The sequence below is a fragment of the Bombus affinis genome, chromosome 10 (assembly GCF_024516045.1).
Source record: "Bombus affinis isolate iyBomAffi1 chromosome 10, iyBomAffi1.2, whole genome shotgun sequence".
In the NCBI taxonomy this organism is placed as follows: domain Eukaryota; kingdom Metazoa; phylum Arthropoda; class Insecta; order Hymenoptera; family Apidae; genus Bombus; species Bombus affinis.
The window spans coordinates 11,893,267-11,917,754 of NC_066353.1; the positions used below are offsets into that span (position 1 = coordinate 11,893,267).

At 35.7% G+C, this 24,488-nt stretch overlaps 3 protein-coding genes across 4 annotated transcripts in view; 1 reads left to right on the plus strand and 2 right to left on the minus strand.

Annotated features, from left to right (window-relative positions):
- Positions 1-314: 314 nt before the first annotated feature.
- Positions 315-4,521, minus strand: LOC126921399 (uncharacterized). The gene is made up of 5 exons (XM_050732961.1): positions 4,202-4,521; positions 3,582-3,695; positions 3,124-3,246; positions 2,926-3,036; positions 315-638 (listed from the first exon to the last, which is right to left on the minus strand). Exons 1-5 carry the CDS (start codon positions 4,315-4,317, stop codon positions 635-637), a joined length of 468 nt encoding a protein of 155 aa, XP_050588918.1. The 5' UTR covers positions 4,318-4,521; the 3' UTR covers positions 315-634.
- Positions 1,978-24,488, plus strand: part of LOC126921398 (putative fatty acyl-CoA reductase CG5065) — a 46,821-nt gene continuing 24,310 nt past the window's right edge. Inside the window, exons 1-3 of one of the 2 annotated variants that reach the window (XM_050732960.1) lie at positions 9,440-9,934; positions 10,166-10,367; positions 16,457-16,570. The gene's annotated coding sequence lies outside the window, so the exon portion shown is untranslated. Of the gene's footprint in view, positions 2,302-9,439; positions 9,935-10,165; positions 10,368-16,456; positions 16,571-24,488 lie in introns of those variants that run through there. The other variant, XM_050732959.1, reaches the window with a different exon arrangement.
- LOC126921400 (uncharacterized) lies at positions 11,042-24,075 on the minus strand. The gene is made up of 4 exons (XM_050732962.1): positions 23,669-24,075; positions 20,074-20,196; positions 14,034-14,163; positions 11,042-12,514 (listed from the first exon to the last, which is right to left on the minus strand). The coding sequence occupies exons 1-4, from the start codon at positions 23,770-23,772 to the stop codon at positions 12,464-12,466; spliced, it is 408 nt and encodes a 135-aa protein (XP_050588919.1). The 5' UTR covers positions 23,773-24,075; the 3' UTR covers positions 11,042-12,463.

Below are 24,488 nucleotides of genomic sequence, written 5' to 3' on the forward strand. Positions count from 1 at the left end.
ATCGTCCCTGACGTTACCGATTCAATGTTAGTCCCTCCGTTGATACTTAAAGTAATGACCGCTAGATGACAGCAAGGTAATGATTAATGTACATTCTTTTGAAATTCGAAATTTGTAATGTTATTGTTATATTTTTATATCTGATGTTATATTTCTACCATAAATAGAAAACACGTATATATAACGTCGATCAAATGTCAATTATAAAATTAAACTACGTATTTGTAATTGCAAATTGGAGATTTAATCATGGACGAATTACCAGCATACAAATTTCAAGTAATCATAGGTAAACAAATATATAACGATATATGTATATTATATTATATAAATTTATTATCAGAGTATAAGAAAGAATACATTAAGAAATATCTCACAAGAGGATTCGTATCAGTTTCCCATTAGGTATAATAAATAAATAGTTGTTCAGCAATTGGAATTTGTATTATTCCTGCGAAATACATAGGAGATGATAATAATTTTTTATGAAACGCCTAATTCGTGATTCGTCAATGGTTTCGCAGACGAATCGATACACGAAATTTCTTTTGTGCCAGGGTCATCCTTTTTTGGTTCGATGCACTTTCATGGATAAATAAATTCACGCCAATACATTCTGCATGATTCTGTGGCTTCAACTGTAAATAAATAAGAGAAGATATGTTAACGGTATTTTCTTAACAGGCGCTTAATTATTTCGGACGAATGATCAATATTTTTCAGAATTATAGCATCATGTAAGTACTTAATAAACGTCTCGTAAATCGTACATATTTTTAAGATTTAACGTATATTTTATAGGATATATTTTCTAACAGGGAAAGAGAAGAGAATCCGAGAAGAGAGAGAGAGAGAAAAAGATAAGAATAAGAGATTAAAGCTATAAAAATTATATGGTGCTGAAAGAAGGCAAGTAGCATTGTTAGTTAATTTAACCGATTTCTTTTGTCTAATTTTCGCGATCAGTATGACAAACAACGTACCATTCTGTTATTTCTATTCTACAATGTTATCGAGAATGAAATATCAATGAAAAGGCAACTCAGTCACCGCGAGAAGAGTAGTAAGTATGTACTATTTGGCCGCATTTAAAATACTACAAAGATATCCGGGTCATCGAGTTTATCTCACGAGGCTAGCTACCAATTCTACCGTACACGCAATTTTCTGAATGAAGACCAGAATACTACGAAATATTCGACATTGAAAATATTTTCACCAATCCTACTGTATATCGTTTAACAGCTTTATCGAGCAATTCACTATGAACGTTATAAAAAATAAAATTGATCATCTCTACAGATCTGGTGATCCTGGGCATGTACGACATTTCTTGCGTTCCTGGTTTTCACATGTATAGATAAACAACAGACGTACGTGCTTCCAACTTCGCATACAAAACAGAAATTAATAATTGCTTTACCTACGATGATATTCGACTCTCGTGTGTCCTATTCGGATCATTTTTCACACTAAATTGTACTTTTCTATCGTTGGAAAATTTGGCAAGTTTAAGGAAAGTACACGAGCATCGTAGGAGAAGCGTTACTGATGTATCTGATTCCTTTCTTGATTCAATTTTATGCAGAAAATGTTTTGAAAACGTCAAAGGTACCTTCTCGCTATTGAGATGAAAATGAGACCGAAGCATAGAAAATTCAAGAGTGGCGGCAGCCTGTGAAACTGTGAAAATAACGCGATATAGAGTTTCCCTTGGGCTACGCTGTTAAATGGTTCAAAGAAAGGGAGTAAGATCGAAACGAATTCGCGTGCCAAGTGTATCTCGTCTCGTTAGACGCACTATCGTTGAATTATTTTTGATGCGAATCGGACCGATTGCGACATATCAACGACAGATAAGATGCCGCGAGTTCGTCTCGGTTCGACAAGGATTTATCTGGACTAACACTACGCTCGTCTTACATCACGTTTCCGATTCTCGTTACATATGCACGCGTTTCGCATTGCGAATTTCGAATACGCGAACGTGATCTTATCGAGGAAGAAAAAAATGAAGCGAAGCTGAGAAAAAGAAGTAGACGGAAAGCCATGGCGCAGTTCGTTCTACGCGATATCTTTTTTCGAAGATCAAGCCTCGAGCAGTTTCGATCCGTCGATTTTACATCGATCGTTCACGCGCAGAATACGTAGCGAGTGCGGTCAAAGACGATAAAATGTGTGAGCGCCGAGCACGAATTAGTTTTACTTGAATTTCATTGTTAGAAATTTCGAACAATTCTGAAGAGATTTGTGCACTTCATTCCGGGGATAAATCACTGACGTTCATCGAAGACGCCGATCGTAAGCTTTACGACTTACTTTTTAAACGTTGTACGAGTATCTGTACGTTTCATTTATTATTAAACAAAGGTCGTGAAGATTAGCGAACTCTGTGGAAGTGACTAGCCGAGTTGATTAGTAAACTTTTCAAGTGCTTTATCGATACCGTTAATTACGTTAATCCTGCTGTGATTCCTGAATTTTTATATCACAATCTTTTAATAAACAAACAGTCTCTCCGCGATCCAAAAACACGTATATTCAATATAGAATCGAGACAAGAAATTCTGCATATCTATTACGATTATTTCGTACATTCCTCGAATTCGAGAAATTTGAAAAAAGAATTTTTTGTTTAGAAAGGTAAACAACTGGGTCGAAGATGACCGAAACAACGCGGCAGGGTTATTGCGTAAATAAATAGAAATCTTATATAATAAATAGAACAAATAGAATCTTGCGTAAATAAAAAGAATTCGATCGGTCGAACCAGCCGCAGTAACATCTTCTATTACACGAACGTGTCGATATTTAACGGCTGTAGAGTTTCTCATATTCGTCAGTGGTAATGGTAACTCTAGATTTTACTCAAAAAATTGATCATACGTCTTCAAGTTGAACGAATATGCGATGTCAGTTGCTTACCTAATAACGGGAAATGCCGCGTTTCCTTTGTATCCCAATTTCTGCGACAGTCGGAACCATCTTTGTAGATTCTTCACGTTTATGTCGAAGACCGAACGTTTTTCCCTTTCACTGACGATAAAGCGGAAGATTAGAAAATTTGATAGAAGAGGAGGACAAAAGCTGTAAGTTAGAAAATTTGTCATTTATACTACTCACGTCTTGGTTGGCTGCAGTTGACGTCCTCCCCTGATCACGTTCACCAATTTCCCCGTCATTTTCGAGAGCGCCATCAGGGTCTCTAGCTCTGCTCGCCTTTGATCCGATAATCGTTTGTGCCGTCTGTGTGTGTGATACAAAATTTGTTGAAAAAAGAGAAAGTCTGCCATTCGGATAGGGTCAATCTTTTTGCGAAGCCTCTTTATCGTTGAAACTGAGATTTTTTGGTCGCTCTACTATGATCTTAGTAGTTTCGTTAACGAAATTTTTAATTCGAAAAACCGTCGTTTCGACAATTTCTATCGATTCAGAGAGAAAAAGAATTTGCTGTGAGTTGGAAATTTCTATTGAAAATTAGACTCTAGTCTTCTTCGGTTCAAATGTCTTGTTCAATAAATATCTTTAGAGTGGAATCTATGGTGGAAAGTTGTTGAGAAGCGTGATGAAAGATTACTCACTCTTTAGTCGTTCTTGATATTCCAGCGCTCATTTCTTCCGCCATACCTTTGTCCCCCATTTTCGCAAAATTTAACAGAGCGTCGTGAATGTCGACCGTGTTCTCGCGCGCAGTTCTGTTGGAAAATAAATAAATATTAAATAAGGGAAATTATTGCTTCTTAGAAATTAGTACACCACTCTATTCGCGAATACTCCCAAACGACAATTTTGAAGCACAAATAAGGCCGTTCAAATAGGATAAAAATCTCTTTGAGAAAGTCTACTTAATCGTACTACAGCTTGGACTTTGTTTCCTAGAAGCTTGAGCTTAGACTTTGTTTTTCAAAATGTTCGTAATTGTTAATAAAAGATTCGTTATCTTAATCATCGTCAACCCCTTGCTCTGTAACATCTTGTCACATACGCGTTATAAATTATAATTACGATACGCTACCGATCAAATTTTTGTAAAAAAGAAGAAGAGGTTTCAATTATAATTCCAAGTTGCGAAATGCAAATTATTAACTAACTGGCTAACGATCGTACGAGTAAACATTAGAAAAATCGTAAGACAAACAGTCATAGAGGAAAAGAAAAGAAAATCCTCTTAAAAGATAGTAAAGTATAATGCAACATTTACCTGTCATATCCAGGTTGTGCGGATACGATTTCACTGAGACAAAGCGAAACAAAAAGTGCAACAACGACTCTGATCCAATAGTTGGCGGAAATATTTTTGCTCGCGCTACTATTCATTGTTCGCGTGGAGGTAAAACGAATAAAATGAAAGAAAACGTAGAAAGAAGACAAATTCGAGAAGAAATTCGAAATTTTCGCGAAATTTTCAATATGTTTGCGCGAAACTTTCTCGTCCAAATTTTACAAGTAGAATCGACCACAGGTCGCCCGAATCGTTCGGTTTTTGCTTGAAACTGTAACGTTACGAGGCTCTGGTGCGCCTATATATCCTCTTGCTCGAGGAACATCTTCCCCCTCTACTTGAAAAGCCATTGACGTGGTTACACCCCCTTTCGTGGTTATCGTTCCTTTCGTACGATAAATCGGTATCGGTAATTGATTTTCAGAAATGTCCCCCCTTTGGTCGGTTTTCGGTGTCTCCTATCGCCGGTGTCAAGCGTCTCAAAAAATAGCCAGCCTTAATACGGTGTCAGTGTACCAGAATACGCTGATGATTTCTTAATTGCCTACACGATAACGAGTGAAAGCCTGAAACTATCTGTTTGCAATTGAAAAACTGCAGCGGTGCTTTCTTTTACCGATAGTCGTATAATTAATATTTTTAATTAATTGTGCAACAACTGTCAGCCTGTATCGTGTAATCGTGGAATTAGCTACGCTAAAAAATAAATAGAAGAGAATCTCACGACCGCGGAGTATTCTAAATAGTCCAGCAAATCGTCCCTGAATTATTGAAAAATTCAAAATTAATGCCCCAGCGAGAAATCTACGACCGATAAGAACTTGTAAATGTATCGTTGAGTGATATCGATGAATTTCAAGTGATCGGTAATTCCGTATGACCTGTATTGAAAAACCTACTTTTTCCTCTCGACGCTCCTTTAAAATAATAACACTCCTGATAAGTACATTCTGCGCTTTCTACCGTTCGTCGATTTCAAACTTCGATCGCCACACTTTCGATACTCCTCGATACTCAGAAGCGCTTCCTGAAAAGATAAGTAGCCGAAAACTGTTGCACGATACTGTACGTTTTGTCTTGTCTCGACTCCTTTTCGACACAAAAATAAGAGCGTTGCTGCATTAATTGGGATTGATTACAGTTTCTTTTTATTCATGACGTCTTTGAATCTCGCGTGTGTCGATGAAACGATAACGAAGAGTGGTGGAATTTTCGATGATAGAAAGTGGCTATTTCGGATGCTTTATGTAAGGATAAGCCGATGCGAGTTCATCGATCATAAAATCTCCCCCTTACAGAAGGTCATGTTCATCTTACGTTTCAGTGATTTCTTCTCTTTATCATCTTGTTATATTTGCTTTGATTTATATTTGGAATTTGGTCGATCAAGAAAATAGGGCCGGTTAATTAAAATTTTACACGAAAATACATGGATTTTCTCACCGCTTTATTCAAACGAATATTATTACTTCGCTCGAATATGCAGGATTTCTCGTGTTCAATGAAATGGAAAGGGACGAATGTTTACGTACAGTTGCGAAACTGGAAATGGAAGGAGTTAACGTCGTTGCTTTCATCATAAAATACAATAATATAGCTATCAGGCGGCACGCGACAGAAAGAAAATGCTTACTTGTCTCGATAGTGGCTTTTTTCACGACTTTTCTCCTTCGATTTTTTTTTTTTTTTTTTTTTTGCGACATTTAATGCGACGCAATGATGCGCGTGAAAGTTTCTTCCTTGAAACGCAAGACGTACGGAGAATATCTGACACGAATAAGCGTTTCAGCGTAATTAGATTGCTAGTTTCGTCATTCGCGTTTTACTTCCTATCTCCTCCCACGTGCATGTCAGGAGAATTTTGCATGCTTCGTGGATAAGAGAAGGTTCACAAGGAAAATTGATCATTCTTGGGAAATCGGGGAACTATTTTTATTTGTTCCTTTTATGTTCGATCCTGTTGCCATACATGAGAAGGAAATAAGAGACGATAATGGCACAAGTATAAACCACTTGACTATGAATTCAGAGAAACAGCGAATGCAGAGACTGAAAAGTTGCGAGTTAATTTAAGAATTGTTTTATAACGAATATTTAACAGCGCGAAGAGCAATGCCATAGGAAATATAGTTTTTCAATAAGAAAGGAAAATTGATTCGTTTGCTAGGTGTCATTTTAGAAATTTGTACGTATGTGTATTGAATATTACACATACATCGAAGAGAATGGGGATTCGAGGATGAAGCGAAATTTACAGAAATGAAATTGTACAAAATTAAACAAATGAAATCCGTTGAAATTGTAATCTCTCTGCTGGAACAATTTAGATAAATCTAAGTAAAAACGGAAATATGATAAAGCATGATCTAATTACCACGTTGTATTTCATCATTCGAATCTAATCGATTCGAGCAATCTATCCGGGGGACTTATCCGATTTACTCAACGGATTTTCCTATATCTTTAGAAAATACATACATATCCGATATGTTCCACCGATCATCTCAAACCAATACAGCAAAGATCCGGAGTTAACCGAAATACAATTACATTCCAAATTTTAGAATTTTCGATTTTACAATTTTGTCGATCTAAAATTTGATATGAAATTTGCAATTTGCCACACTGTAGATGTTTATGTACTTATGGAAAATTTCGAGCTGCAGAAACACACATATTGGCAGCCTGGCTGACTGACGTACAAAACAGGACCAGAAATATTCAAAGAAAGGATAAAATCAAGTTATAATTTATAAAAAAGAAAAAAGGAAAAAAGCTGGTGAATATCAATTGTGAAGTTACGATTAGCAAAAGCCAGCAGAAATCTAAAGAAATTTCTTACGTGGCTTAGAATATATTGATTTGAGATTTGTAACCGTACGATGCGAAAGAAACGGAAGAGAGATAGCGAGTATACTAATTAAACGAACATCGGATCAGATGATCACGACGCGATGTCCTCGACCATTCATCTCACGCGCCAGTCTTACCAAATGTAACATTGTAAAATGTAATCAAAGTATACGCGCACCGAGCTCAGATAACAAATTATTTCGTACATGTTTCTTCTACAAATGGTCCAGCTGGGCGATAAAAAGTTACGAAATATGAACAAATAAAAATTATTCAGTTATTACGTCAACGTAAATATTATTGCTCATCGTTCTGCTTCTTGTAGATTATTTGCTGACTTTTTGGAGGTAGTCACGATCGTGTTTTCTAAATCGTGATTATAGTTCTTTCGATATAAGGTTACTTCTTCTCTTTCATTTCTCGGTATAAGAACCGAATTAAAAACTCTGATAAGTTTGACTCGTTAATTTCTCTCGTTAAGACTCATTTATCCTCGTCTTTTTTTCTTTTGTTTTTAAAAATACTCGACTGTTGAACTTGTCCTGTTCAATGCACGCGCGAAAAATACGAAGAAAACAGGAATAAGATTAAAACGAAAATTTCGATTACCTCTCCTTGGATTCTTCCATCATTACCTTCCGATCTCTATTCCTCGCCATTTCTTCGTACCTCATACATTTCTTGATATTTCATAAACGATCTCTCTTATTATTTATTCGTATTATTTACGATCTACTATCTTGTTCTCCGATCGTTAGACTGCAGTCATTTGCACGAATTGATATTTCTACGAAGCTAACCAAAGAAGTGAGCTGCAACCAGATATTTGTTTCATTTACATCGTTCATTATAATCGGTACTATACTTTCAATATTTTATACGTAAATATATTTCTTTGAAGTTCTCGTTAATGCAGGATCTAATTCTTATCTCCCCATTCTCTAACCACTAAACCCAACACCACCCTCTTGAACCTACCCAATACGCGAAAGCTCTCTTTTCTCGAACTCTTTACTCCACGCAATCAGCATATAAGCTCTCATTACCCAAACCTCAAAATTTGGAAAGAATCTCGAAGAAAAAAGAAGAAGAGCATTGCACCTCGTTCGACTTCCGAACGCACGTTCGTAGCATTTTATCCATTGGCAACTGCCAAACAGAAAAAGAGACAGAAATAACAGGGACGAGATCAACGAACGCTGATCTACCCCATTGCTCGGGCTGCATCATCCGTCCGGGCAAAAATAGAAGAGAACGCTCGGTGAAAACAAAGTTTCGGGCCAAACATTTGAAAGTGTCGGAGCGATAGCGACGTGGACGTTTTTCGCAATTCAGTCTCCTCCCCTTTGAAGATAGGGCGGAGGAGTCGTGCGTCGAACGAAATCGGTCGTCGGTTTTACGTAGCGAGATAACGAAAAGCAACACATAGCCAGGCTAATCAGAAATTCTGTTTGATTGTGCAACTTTGGAGGCCCGTTCCTCGCCAACGTGTAATACACCAATGACATATACGTATATATAATGTACGTCTTCAAATTTGCTTCATACTTCACTAACACAGCGACGATAGTCGAGTCTCGTTACAGAGCCAATGAAATTTCAAAATGTGTTACGTAACACATGCAATGCGTGCATGAAGATTTTCAGTTATGTAAGAGAGGATTAATACGGCTACCTTCGATGCTTTGCCAAGAGCAGACTGTTGGAGCATTTTTTGTGAATATATCACGTTTTATAGGGAACATTTGGAATTTTCATTAGCGCTGCAATGAAACACCAATATGGTGATAATATCGGTAAAGTTTGAAAGAAATCTGAAGGTGTACATAAAAGCTATTGTGTGATATCTAGTGCGAGAGATCGTCAAAGTATTTGAACAATCAATTAGCCGTCGTATTAACGAGTCACGTTACTCATATTCAATATAATATTCGATATTATATGGTTATACACAGTAGGATCATTCTTAACATTTATTATATGTCTACTCTTTGCTAATTTCTTATGAAATATATATGTTTGTAATAAAGATCTTGTAACTTCTATATATATTTCCAAACTGGTTTCAAATTTTTCCGATATGATTATGCCACTCGCTATCTCGTTATATGATTCGTACGAAATACACATAACATATTTACGAAAATTTTCTATGGCACGCGCTCAAATACTTTTGTGAGCTAAAGTGTTTGCTGTACTGCGCAATAAGACGAAGTTGCGAAATCAGCCACCCACGCGATCTGTATGTGCGTATTTATGAAATAATTTCATATCTATCGGGCCAATCACGTTCGCCACGGATGAACTACTGCACGAAGAGCAACCATACGAAGCCAATCAGAACGATAGTCGACAACTGCAATCCAATGACTTGTCCTACGTTTCGCTTTCCTTTCGCGAAACTTCCGTTTCCGCGAACGTTTGATACGAACGTTTCAGGTCGAGTGCTTCATGAAGACGTGACAGAGCAATCACGCGTTGACTCGTGATGGAGAGAGTTTTCCTTGTTCCGTTTCACGATCAATTGAGTTTCGCGAGTCACGCGCAAAGAGAGTTTCTTTCTTCGATCGGTTTCTTTAGTTAAATAAAATGATTGGCATTGTGGAAGTAGTTGGGACTTTTAATTGGAAAGCTTGCGAGATTTTGTCAGATTGCAATTGAGATCGCAACTTTCGACAAGTTATAAAGCTATATTTTTAAGCAAGTAGGTATTGAAGTTCTGAATTTTTTTCTGAATTCTGAAGTCAAGGAAATTACGTATTCGAAGGCAAATGACTTGAATAGTAAGGACGAATGTCGAAATTTGAAAAAATATTTCAAGCCAGAGAAATAACAGATTCACCGATGCATTCACTTCAGGTAATTTGAATAAAGTTTAATGGAAAATGGAAGGAAAATGGTAAGATATCTAGTAACGATTTTTCTTTCTAGTAAAGCACACTGAAATTAAACAGAATTATAAATCTTCCCTCCTCTATGCGAATTTAATAAATGTGAATTATAAAAAGTATATATATAATTCCTTCCATTCTTCTATGTTTAAAGAAAACTACGATTCCAAAACTTACTTCCCAACATTTGAATTTCCAGAGTTTAGTTTCTACTATTTGAAGCAATATTTCACCTACTGGTTTATTCTAGAAGGTTGACAAAAATGGTCTTTTGAGAGAAACAAGGGTCCCGATCAGATCTGCTTAGAACAGATAGACTTATTCCACTAGCTCCACTGTCAGTAGTACGAGTCGCCTTTAGTCAGACCATCGGAACAGGAAATATTCCCAAAATAAAGCAGGTACATCTAAATAATCTTCTGCGCGGTAATAAAGTTCAAAACGTTAAGATTAATCGTACGAAGACCCCCGTGCAAATATATCATAATTTCAAAAATATTTAACGTTATTAGTTTCTAAATAAGCATCGTGTTGAAATGGTTGCTAAGTAGCGTAGCTGGTGAAATGTACAATTTCTGTGGAATTACTGTTTTGCACACGGCTCCTAATTACGTTAGACGGTTTTTTATACTTTTTACTTTTAATTAAATTGTAAAGTTTAATTAAACTATGGCATTTTAATATTACGAGGTAATTAACTTACGAAGTATTTAATTTTTAGTACTATCTACGGAAGTTCGTTTTAATACACCGTTCGCGAAACCTTTCCTCGTAGAAATTCCACCAATCTTTCTTCCTACAAATTTTTCATTTTCCTCTAGAATTATACAACCAACGAATCTACATTTATTTACAATCATTCGACGTACAGTTCGAATAATTGTCGAAATAATCTCGTTTACCGACAGCATGGAATAATTCACCTAAAGTTTCTCCAGAGGGAGCTCAGATGCGTATTTTTAATTAATTTACCAAGGTAAAATAGAAATAGTAATTTTTGATATTTTACGATACACGTAAAGGAGAGATACTTTCGAGGAAGGATGAAGGTTCCGGAATAAATTGAAGGAGACGATTCTTCTTGTATAGCTGATTACTATTCTTTTTATTCTATTTAAATAAACAAAATAATACGCACAGTCAATAAAAGAGTGAACGATCGGTGAAATTGTCTCGAACGTGTTGATCTTGATTTTGATCGATCGAAATCGCGATACTATCACGACATTGTCTTTAATACTTTGTTGGCTCCTACGTACGACGTAAACTAAATAAATAAATAAATAAATAAATAACATATAGGAAATATACAGTGTCGAACAGATATACGATAATTACATAGAGCTTGAATACAGCAGAAAAATTCGATTGTTTCGTGAGAAGGATATTAATCTTAACGATATCGTTAACATTAATTACATTTCTTCCTTTCTCTTACTTCTATTCCTTCTTAGGTGCGCTAATAAATTAATACAATAATATTCGTATTAACTAACTTTACAAAACAATAAATAAAATGAATCACATCTTAATACGAAATGGAAACGCAATGAATCACGTTTGAAAATAATCGATCTTTCTAATTAATACATTTTCTACGGTGGCCCGCATCATCCATAGTTCTATTCGATTATTATAAAATCATATTTCAATGCTAAAGCAGAAATTGGATATCCGGGGATTTACAGATCACGATCGTTAATCCACCTAACGAAAGATCTAACGAAACCTAAGATTAAGGTGCGTTTAAAAACCGCGAGATCGTGAAAACAAGCCAGTAATTATCCATTCTCCATCCGTACAAAAATCATTCATCAGTATTTTGTCATACACGCAAAATTATTCTTAAAAAGAGATTATTCTTAAAGTATAAAACAAAAATGAGAAAAAGAGAGACCATAGACGCGTTTTCCTTACACGCAACATAGAATAGTCTTTGCAGACGCTTAGAAACGAATAAAAGAAAACCAGTCTACAAATAATACGGTCAACAAAGAATAAATAAGGCTACTTAAATAAATATCATAAATTACTACGTTGCTAAATTATAAAAAATAAATGAAAGAAACATGGAGAACGCACGCGTTAAGGAACAAATTGAAAATCGAAGGAAACCATGAAATTCTTCGAAATTTTCTCTTCGATTTCTTCATCGAGACAAGTATGATCGTTGCTGTCTTTTTCCTCTGCTCCTTGGTTATAATTACTTAGTGATCTAATAGTTTAAGTTCGTTTAAAGAATTTAAGCTCGGACGGAGGACGGTCCGTAATACTGTTCAGGCGGATTTTAGGGTCGAGAGATCGTATATAATATTTTCTTTTTGTAATTTTCCTTCGTCTCTTATTCCTTCGGCGATTTTTCTTGATGTTCGTTTTCGATTCATGTTTTTCTCTCTTTTTTTTTGTATTTTTCATTTTTTACTCTTGAATGCTTTTCGTTCTCTCGACTCTGTCTTCTTGTTCGCCCTGTGCTTTATCGCGATTTCGTACCATGGAATTATATATACGAATATTCGTCGTTAACGCCTAGTCGGCTCTCTTTCAACTTCTGAAATTCAAAAAAATGTTCTTGATTAATTCAGGCCTTAGACAATAATTTTGGCGATTTTATAAATATCTCTCTATACCTCGAGGGACGTTAGTTTGAAGTATCATTTTCGATAATTAAAAAAATAGGGACTCGTTAAACTTTCTTTTCCTAATTACACTTTGCAAATAAAGATTCGTTACTCTTAAAATGGAACGACTCTTGTTACTATTATTTGACACTATGGTTCTGAATATTAACCCATCAACGACCATGTTTCATCTTTAGTTTTATTTCATTCAAATTATCGGGTTTTATCCAAATCCTACAACTTTACAAAATTTGAAGAAATCGAAGTATTTTATACCGATAGAATAGACTATTTCTTTTTTTATAGAACTTCTTTTCGCGCTTTCTATTTGTAATGAACTTCTATGGAGGTATCTATCATTCTAATACGTTCTTTCGTACCTTGACCAATAATAATTAATAATGTTACGCTACACAACTTTCGCACACCTCATTGTATGGTTCTTAATGGATTAAAATCAATTCTGCATAATCAATAACGTGTATAGTACTGATAGCGTAACTCTCATGCCATCGATTCAATAATTCAATTATTACAAGTGCAAGATTAAAAAACATAAGTATTCTATTGCATGTATATTTCCATAATTAGCTTCGGGCAACAATAAAACAGTAATGTACATAATATATTGCGATACTTTGACGTTATCTATGTGACAGTTAATAAACTGGTTAACTACGTTCTAATCTGAGGCACGATCAATTTAACGACTATGAATATTTCTCTTTGACCACGAACGATTACCATTTCGTGAAATGCAAATCGACGATAAAACAAACATTAAAAGAAAACGTTTATACATGCCGAAGAAACGAAGAAGGAATATGAATCTATCACGAGAACACAGCACGTTTTACAATAAATTTCATGACTGACACTTAGGCGCGTGCCAGTGAATCGTTTCATTTTTCTTTCGCGGCAAATTATCACTAATTTTATGCCATCTAGAAAAATAGGAATTACGTTGCTATACGCGATAGATTACCTCATGACACGAACTATGCAACTTACATAACCATGTGGAAATAGTGTTGCACGATGTTTCAATAATCTAATGAAACTGTTAGTCATTTCGAGGCGTAAATGTAACGAAAAGATTTTAGAATGAAATGAAATTTATTGGAATTTCTATTTGAAAATAGGATATTTCTTATTTCAATTCTGAACGAGTGTCGTATAATTAAATGACAAGAATCGCACTCTGTATTACCTTTCTTTCGGGGAAACATAGAATGGCATAAAATTCGTTAAAAAATTTAATATATATATCGGAATTGATTGATTAATATTCAGAATACTCGATGTTAAAATATTATACCTAACGTACTAAAAATATGTAATCTACGTAATCTGCAGGATTTATAGGATTTATAGAAAATCAGAAACGTTCATAGAAAATCATTTCTTTCCCTTCGTTTTAAATCATAGATTCGATTATTTCGAACTTACCGCTGGCAAAGAGCGCATCCTTTCTCCGAGCATGTTTTCATTAAACGTGTCAGGACGGTTACCGATAATGTTCATCATACGTTGCAGAGTTTCGAGTCTGTTATTCGTGGCGGATCTTCGTCTACGACCTCTGCAATGAGAAATAAATCGGGAAATTAGAAAAAATGTTATAATCAAAATGAAAATTTGCGCTAAAGAAAACGTGATATAAGTTCTATTGATTTTGATGGAAATTTCGCTTTGACAATTCAATTTGTATGGATCAGTTGTATCTATAATTAGAAATTATAATGATCAGCGGAGGATCGTAATAACCGGATGGCCCACTAAAATAACCGTCTGATAAAAAATTTTCGAGATTCAATGGAAGATTACGCGCGGTTCAACGTTCCCGCCATGTGTTCGAGCGGAATATTCACGCCTTTCTTCTACACGGCTCCTTCTTGCTTCGTATTTCGTTTTTTCGCCGTCGTTTTTTCGTCCTTTTCTTTTTTCCTGTTCGAAGAATAAGCGCTTGGAATTTCACGCGATCACGCGTTTCACACGTGGTTGAAAGTAAAAAAGAGGGTGACACGTGCTGATGGAATAAACTGTCGAGCATGCATTCGTGGAGAATCATTCATCATCATACGAATTACGAATTATTCTTATCGCCGGGACTCTCGATAAGTCGTGGGAATGATGCAAGCCTCGATAATAAAATGCAACAACGCAGCGCCACATAATTAAGGCTCGATCATCAAACTGGTGTGCGAAAGTTAAGATTTCAACGATGATTATTACATTCACGATGTTTATGTAAATTCTTATTTTTATTAAGGTAATTAACAAAACGAAACCTACATTCCAGATTCGTTTCATATATTCTGCTTTATTTTGCTCGTGTATTTTCTCGCGTCATGCGACTTTTGCACATTTTCGCGCCTTTGAATTTTCCATAAATAAACAGGGCACTAAGAAACAAAAAAAAAAAAAAACAGAAGAAAAAAAGAAGCCTTCAAGCCACAACTATCGAAATTCTAATGATAATGGCGAGATGAAATTCTCCTGTAGCATAACAATATCAAAGATCATAGATATACGTATATCCGTGGATCTGCGTCTAATCAGATATTCCACGTAACAGTTCCAATCCGAAATGTATTATGTATAATACACGTAGAATCTAGAATCTAAAATCGACCTGTAAAATATTGATCTCGATACTACAATTCGGTACTAAATGTTTAAGCGCTTTCGAAAGAGCATTTAAAGAAACAGATTCCTGAATTCTCTCTAAATCTGTCTAAATTCGCACTGAGCATGTAATTTCCGAATACTGATAGCCGTCTCATCCGCGTTCTTTCAACCACTCGAGCTTCTCCGTGGCTCTCGTCACGAATTTCGACGATGAATAATTCTACACGCGGCGAACCAGATTAGAAGAAGCCCATTGGCTAGTCACGAAACCGAGGAACACGCGAGTCCAATCGAATTTGCATCGCGAATTTCTCTCGATTCGCGCGGCACGAACTCACTCGATCTAAGAATATAAACGCGGTTAGAATCTCTGGTTCACGTTGCAACGAGCTTGCAGTCGAAGAACGAACGCCAACGCAATAGGACTTGCTCCTTCGTTCTATCGTCCTTTCTCTTTTCCTTCCACTTCGCGAGGAAGATCTTTCGACGTAGAGAGATCTTTTCGAATTTCAATGGTTCATTAAAGAAGGAAAGAGATTCGACATGGTCGGCCCATTGTTTGGAAATTTCTATCTTTTCGTGTATTTCTTCACGTTTACACGCGAATGTTAAATGAAATGACAAGTAGAAGAGAACGAGGGAAATTTCTATGGACACATTCGTTCAGAGTGCGGATGTTGACGTTACGAAATTAGTAAAAAGGGAAGAGCTGTTCGTTTTAACTTTAAAGCGAATTTCCCTGAAGCCGGTCGTGTTAACGTCTGAATAAGAATTTATTCGGAAGGCATTCGGAGTAAGGTAGCAGGGTTAGACATTCTATTATCGTTTCCTTTTCCGTCGTCGCTTTTCTTCGTTCTTCCTCTACGAGGATCTCTTCGATCGTACTATTCCGCCTACGTATGGGAGCAAATATACGGATTCACGAAAGTATTTGGCCACTTTTAGATACCTTTTATTAATATACTATGTGTGTTAGACGATACATTTTTAAATTTTACTAGCATTTTCGTCGAGCTCAACTATCACGATTCTTCTGTAATAAACTAGAATTTGAAACAAATTTGAGGAAATATATACAAATTTATAAGATACTTAGTGTAAATATTTAAACAGACAATTATTCATTATATTAATAAATCTCAAGTCTTCATATACTTAAGATGACTATTCATGCTAAATTTACTGATCTTTTATTAAATATATATTCGCAATGAATATCCTGTAATTTCTATATACATTTTCAGATTGGTTTCAAAGTTGACCAATACAATCATTGCATTCGTGTCTCATTACAGTGCTAATGAAGTTTCAAAATATTTTATCCAACACATACAACACGGACATAAAACTTTTCAATGGTAACTGTTTATACTACTTTTACTTAAGAATTATTTCTTTTGACTGGAATAATATTACTGCTTTCATTTCAACTTTTTCCAACAAGCTCAAGTAGACGTTCCAATTTACACTCTTGCGATACTACTTTGTACAATAAAATTATAGTAATCTATTATCCCAACTTTTCTTTGCTCATATTCTATTTTGTCTCCTACTGAAACAGAGCTGTTCTACCTGAGCTTGGTTAGGTTATAGTATGGTGCAATATAATACTCCATAGCTACATAATTTTACATAAATTTGATACGGTATCCGTTTACATAGGACTGTGGATATTGCTTGGAAAGTAATGTCTGACATACAAGAGGAGATGCTGGTTAATTCGAAAGAGAACACACGAGAAGAATAAACCGTTAAGCGAATTCTTTCTCTGTTATTCCATTTTGCATTTCAGTCTCGATATTACTTTCGATATTTGCGTTGCTGTTTTTAACGCACAGTGGTCTTTTTTTAACAATTGTTTATTTTCGAACTTTATTCTTGCAAAATACCAACGGGGAGTCCATTCTTAGAACGATAACAAACGTTTTCTTTGTATTCGATTTTCAACACCTGTTCGAAGCGAATGTACAAGTAAAAATATTTTCGTACAACGTCCATTCGAGTAGATCCCTGTGTACTTTTATATTATACGACGTTTCTAGAGAAAAATTTAACATCAAATATCAAAACTATCAAAATTAAATCCACACCCCATGAAAAAAAAAAAAAAAATAAAAATATCACTTCCTGTAGTGATAACGTCAGTAACATCGGTAATAGCAATATTACTAGTAACAAAGAGTAACGTCGAATAAAATAATCAAATCATCCGTATATTTCTATTATCCCGTACGACGCAATGCTCCACACCACCACCCGGCGAAACAAAAATCATTTTTCTTAAGAACGGTGGTGCGAAGTTAATAACGTCTCGAGAAACAACCAGTGTCCTCCGAAGATTTTTCTGATGACATGTCTTTTGACGTTAATAGGCCGTTCTTTCTTATTTTACGTGACTCGCCCAACCCTCTATCAGTCCGCACGTTCGAAGGTCTCGTTTGAAGGTGGTTTCCGCCCTCGTCACGCGAACACGAAGCAACAAGTTGAATTTCAATGCCGAACGTGCCATACATTTTCCGCGTATTTTTTCCCTTTTCTTTCATTCGTATTTACCCTCACGAATCAATTGATTATTTGACATGAAAATTCGCATCGAGAGAAATTTAAAAGCGCATCCCTAGCCGTTTAAATACTTTAGTTAGTTTCCAGCTGATACTTTAAGTTTTTAGTCCAACTATTTATTTTTGAACGAATATTATAGAATGAATATCCCTTCTAGATACGAATTACAAACTTTGTTCCAACAGTTTGTAATAATACAATTATACCGAATACGCATTCTGTTTAAATTTTTGTGATTTTTGAACAAGAACAGAATCTCAGAAACGTATAAGACTTATCCGACAATTCGGTAGTTGCATCGAATAGACGACGAAATGAAAATTTCGTGAAATATGCGGGAATTGCTTATTGACAATCCCATTTGTGTTTCCGAAGATATTAAAAAGAAACAAATATTCATGTCAAAATATCGTCGCATGATGGATAATTTTGTTCTCTAAAATTAATATAATTTACTTATTCAAGGTAATTTATGTTACTTTATATTATATTATATACAGTGGAGACACGCGAAACCGTGTTTCACGAAAATCGTGATAGGAACAGAAGAGATTTATCTTTATTTATCTTCTATATCTAACAGAAAATATTTGTCTTTTATAACTGGCAAAACAATTTTATGCGTACGATTTTGAGTTTATACGAGCTCCCTTTTACCCACTAGACCCTATTGATACGCAGTATAAGTTTTATCCCGACCTTTTCAGACTCCCTATATTTATACCATATTTTTTGCATTTGAATGGAACGTAAAACTGTGTGAAAATGTACCCGTGTACCTATGGGAATGAAAATAAAGGATGCTTGGCAAGCGACATGTTTTCCACTGGGAGATTCCTGAACCTAAAGCCAGACACGTTGCACCACCAGAATAGTTATTTCTTCTTTACTTTTTTCGTATTCTTCTCCTTTTTTTTTTTTAAATAGATTGATATTTTTGGCACGTCTGTGTAGACGATGATACAACAGGGGCGGTTCTGTCTTCCTTCTGCTCGAAGAATTAGCAAAATTCATTCGTTTCGCGTCGTACGATTCATTCGTAATCATAGTCACTGTTTCTTTTTTCTCTTTGTTTTTTTGGGGAGAAGAGAAGGAAGGGGAAGCGAAGGAGAGATGGAAAAGAGTTCGTGATTCATAGTATTGTCACTCGATGATAAAAAGAAAGATTCTTTTCGTATCTCGTGGTTAACGATCACGTTGAACTCGAATGGCGATCGTTATGTAAAATCGAGTCGTGGTTCTTTCCCTTCGAGGTTATCGTTCACATAAACCAAATTTTAGAGTGATTCGTTTGTGATATATGCCACATATATATATATATATATATATATATATATATATATTTATATGTGGCATGATCTAATTCTCACGGTAAGCGAAGGATTCTTGAACGAACTAAACAAAATTCGATGTTTAATAATGGACTGGTATCCGTCCAAAATCGTTAATTTTGATTTCTCATACTCAAATTTTAATTTTGAAGACGAAATTATAACACTTCTTACATTTAAATTGTAATCCTGAAAATGGAATTCAGAAGTTACTTCAGATATTGAAATTATGATTTGCAATGTGAAATTGAAGAATTGAGAATGGCAGGGATATTCTTTAAAATAACGGCGAATGCATTGCCGATTGAAACATCGAACCTCAACTTCGTTTCTTCTTGCTTGTTTCCTTGAACTTATAAAATGACCTGATACATTATCTCGGAGTTTCACGATTATTATCGAGCAGCTCGGAGAAAATTTGATAAAAGTGACTTGTGAATGAATCTTTAATTTTGGAATAGAATCGTTGATGGTGTTAAACTTCAATAGAAAACTCAGTACGTTTATAAATATTAAAATACATTACTAAACGTACTCGTAAAGAATTGGAAAATTAACAACGAGATTCTCTAAAGGAATAGTAGCATCTTATAAATCGTTCGCTAGAAGAAAGCTGTATTTTTGTTATTTTTTCGTTGAACTTCTCAATCTTACTGACCTATAGATACGATTTTCTTGATCTTTTTATTTCCAATATACAAAATTTACTTTCTTTCTATCAAAACGGTAAAGGCGAAATTAAAATTTATAATACAAGAAGAAGAAACGAAAAACGATCGAAATTTAAGAGTCAAGCTGGAAAGCGTTCGAATTTTGAAACGGAGATGAGCAACTCTTTGCTTATCTAGTCGTTTTGCAGACGTAATAGGAAAGAATGTTATTATTAGTAACTTTGGCTTGATAAGAATAAATCAGTAGAGATAAAAGGCGAGTTTAAATAATTACAGGCTATTAAAGTAATTACTCACATCTTATCTGGATCCAACACGCCGAATGCAACTGGAACCGTCACTACTTTTCCCCTCACATTTTCCAACCCCAGAAGTGTCTCTATTTCAGCGAGTCTTTGATCCGATATACGCCTCTGACGACTACAAAACAAACGAGCAATGACTATTATTAATTATATTAACAATTACTTATAATTCATTGTCGTGACAAAGGGAAATTTCAAATAAGTTTGAATATAGACAAATTAAGAAAATTGATTGAACGATTTAGATCACCGATGATGATGATACAAGGAGAAAAATGGTCGATGATCGAATTGAAGTGTGTATTTTTGACTTTCTATAATCTTTCTATAAAGATCGAATTTATCGGTAGTCTGTCGTAAAAACCGATAAATTTAATAATCAATAAGAACACTCGTTTGTAATTAAATGGTTATTATTCAACCGCACGATACAATGTAGAATTATATAGAGTATAGGTAGAAAGTGAAAGTAGGAGAAAGATTGTAGAAAGAAGTTAGAGTAGATAGAGAAATTATCGTATAAAAACTATATGATAATTTAATATAACAGATGGTTAGGTATTATTTCGCGTAGCCTTCAGAACCGGGAAATCCTAAGAATACTTCCGTGTATCCTTAAATATGCGCGTATTCCCGGAACAGGTGTCTATAATTAACTCGACTCACGGTTCGGACAGATACGAGTAATTTTCCGTATCATAGAAACAGGAAAAAAAGAGAAGAAGGGAGAAAAGTCGATATAAGATTCCTTCAATCCCCAAAGAACGAGCTTCTATAATTAAACTCGTTGAATAATTTTCACGTATCGTAGCGTAACCTACATACTGACTCATCACGCGAAACCTCGTGTTTCCGTTCAATTTCAGGTATTATACGATTAATTGTGCGAAGTGCAAAACCAACTCAGTGGCACAGTACGATAAGAATCTTTACAACTTGTTTCAAATTATTTACTTCCTCTCCATTTCTTTGCCTCTTTCTCTCTCTCTCTCTCTCTCTCTCTCTCTCTCTCTCTTTCTTTTCTCTTCTCTTTACGGAAGCTATTATCTAAAAAAAAGAAGAAGAGGTAAAATGAAATAAGGCTTGAAACAATTGTTGCAACTTGTTGCATTGAATTACACTCACTGGGCGCTGTATGATAAAAATGTCAATAGTGTATAATATTTCAAATTATCTATTTTCTTTCCTTTTCTCTCTTTCATTCCTTTTCTTTTTTTTTTTTTTTTTTTTACAACGACAGATATTTAAATTAAAAACGGAAAAGTTGAAACAGCAGTTGAAACTATTGTTGCGCCTTGTTTAACGAATCAGCCAACTAACACGCAACCGTGACTTGCAGCATGCGAAGACTGCAATTACATCAGTAAGCAAACTTTCACGCGAAGAGCTGCGAAATCAGTGTCGCAAATCACTCTTGCAAGATCAACTGTAACTGTACTGCAGCCCCGTGGAAACTATCTTAATTGGTTAGCAGGTCGTTGTCCCTCGGCCACCTCTTTTCTTTGCAATCTGTTGCGAATTCTGTATTCACGGGGCGATCATGTAGTTTCCTTGAAAATTTTACGTTCGCCCTCGTTTCTGTATCCTTGTTTTTCTCATCTGCCATCAATATTTAATCACTTGTCTGCGGTATTCGCGCGCGTGTCTTGATTCAAGAATTAATGAGATTAATGCGACCCAAAATTAACGAAGACAAATGAAATCTGTGATTCAAATGATCGGAAAATTTCCAAATTTGAGAGTCCGTTCAAAATAATTTTTCTTTTGTAGAAGTTTGTAGAAATTGGATTGGACGAGAATAGTTTATTAATAGCCTTTATATTAACTTCGTTATATGGTAAAGATACGATAAGTATAGACGGAAAGTAGAGAAATTATTTAACATTCGTTTAAAGATATATCGAGAATTTTTGAAATTTCAATTATTATTAAAGTTTCTTTAATAATTACAAAAATTTCAGTGTTATTAAATTTTACTATAAAGAGTATCGCAAACAGTGAAATTCTTATTGAACACTGACAAAGATAATTTTCCTTAGCTTTAGCTGTGAAATTTAACATTTTATGTGAATAAAAAGTAACGAGAATAATAGATACACATAGTGTACTAACAATTTCCAAATATTTTACCATCTTTGCTTCTGATTCTAAAGACCATTCGAAATAACTAAATTTTTAACAGATTCTCCAAACGAAAATAATTTTCTGAAACTCTACTATCTTTAGTTCTGAAACAATATATTTCTTGTACTCAGTTCTCAATAATAAGATCTCAATGGAGATGTATCGAAAGTACTATGTAACTCAACGAAGAGTAGCTTCTAACAAAAAATTCATGAGATTCACGCCCCATTCCCACGCGTTTTCCCAGTAAGATAACAGAGGTAACTTTCCCACTAAATCGTTCGACTTAAAACCCTTCGTTTCCTGTTATTTCCCGATATCCGAGGTTGTCAACGCGATAACACAGAATTCATATTGGCGGCGAACGCGTAAAAAGAAGAAAAAATGGCGCGTGGTTGGTGATATTGCAAGCTGCCAGGGAATGTAATATCGCGTTTGTCGATCGTCGTCAATTTTGCCTCCTTAATCGATATGCTAATCTCCGTACACACGTGAAACAAAGCTCTCGTTATTTTCTGACGGCGTTATCGTTGTGCATGGGAGTTGCATAGAGGAAGGCAGGCATTAGAGGGAAAAGGGGAAACAAAAAAGAAAGAACACGGCCATAATGAAGATCCGTCGATTTATCCTTCAATCATCGAAGATTCCCCTTTTGCTAAGCTCTGAGGAATTGGTCGATATGTAACGCGATTTCAGCTGGATATCAGATACGACAAATGTAACCAGTCGAAAATAGGTCGATAAAATTAATCGGGCAGATAAAAATCGCGATCGAGGATCGGTCGAGCTCGTTTGACGTCGTACTGGGATTTTTCCTCGAACAAAGAGGGCTTTTTGGTAAATGCATACTTACGATCAGATGAGCTTCGAGATTACATTTTGCGTTATGTGTTTGGTTAAAGTGGATGATCACTGATTTCGTTCAGGATATTGGAAGAACAGAGTGATGAATAGAATGAAAGAATAGGCGTGATCTGGATAAGCTTATAGAGGGTTTTTTGTAGTTTCACGTGGGCGTGCAACAAGTTGAAGAAGGTTTCCATTCTTATGGATAAAGTGGCGAAACTGACAATGAGGAGATTTCTGCTACTAGCTTTGTGTATATACGACGAAGTTTTCATCGCTTGTAATATTTCATCTTCGTGACATTGCTTATTAAAATATCTGTACGTCAAGGAATAGAGAAATATCGTTGTAACAGTCCCTTTTGGATTTCCAAAGAAAACAAACGTCTAAAAATTCACTTCGAACATATGGAGATACTTTTGCACGAAGAGATTTAAAGGCTAATCGGTTTTTCGAAAAATGTAAAGGAAGTTTGCTTAAAGTTAAGAAAATCCCGATATCTAAGTTGCCCGATACATCTGCGATTCCACGTTCTAGAACCGTTCCAGAAAAGAAACACACGAAACCAGCAGAGAAATCCGCACGCGAAACTTTTCTCACAAAGTTCTGATTCTTACCTGAGCAAAGAGGGTGGCCTGGCGTGCGTCGTTCCTGGCATCAGGATCACGTTTAGGACACACAACACCATCAACGTGACAAGCAGACTTGTATTCGCTGCCATTATTCGTATCAACGAGGACGAAAATGAAAAATAATTAAACAAGAAACGAAACTTAACCGAAGAATCGGAAATATTCCTCAATGGTTTGACTCGATTCTTCTTGCACAATATCTCCTCGCACTTCTATTTCTTCAACCGGTCCACAGAATCGAGCTTGCCTCGAACAACGGTTAACAACTATTTAAATGCCACGTAATTCTCGGCAATTTATCGTGATCGCGATTTTTTTCTTTCTACCGATATCTGATCCTATTCTTGTCGCTTTTGTCTCTTGGTGAACTGTAGCGTAGCTTCGTCCGCTTCCAGCATATATACTCGAAGGAGAGTGCCGGCTGCGCCCCCTCCACTCAGCTCGTAGCCTATACCCCACTCGATCCGAATCCTCCCTCGCGTTTCTTTCCGCGAGGGACTGCGACCCTTTTCCCTGGATCCACCTTTTCATCCTTCTGTCTCGGTCTTATCGTCGTTCACCGAGCGAGAAAGGAAAAGATACGAGATGATAATCAAGAGTGGCTTGACTTCCACCTTTCGTCAGATCCGCGTATCCGCCAATCACGCGGGATGCTCGCTCGGTCACGGTGCAACCACGTGACCTGACCAAATCTGCTCGAAATTTTTCGAGAACGTAATTGCCCATGACGATACGTTCCTTAAATCTTTAGAGTGTCATACGTGCGTGGAGGAGGTTGGATCGCTCGATTTTCGTTTCATTCGGC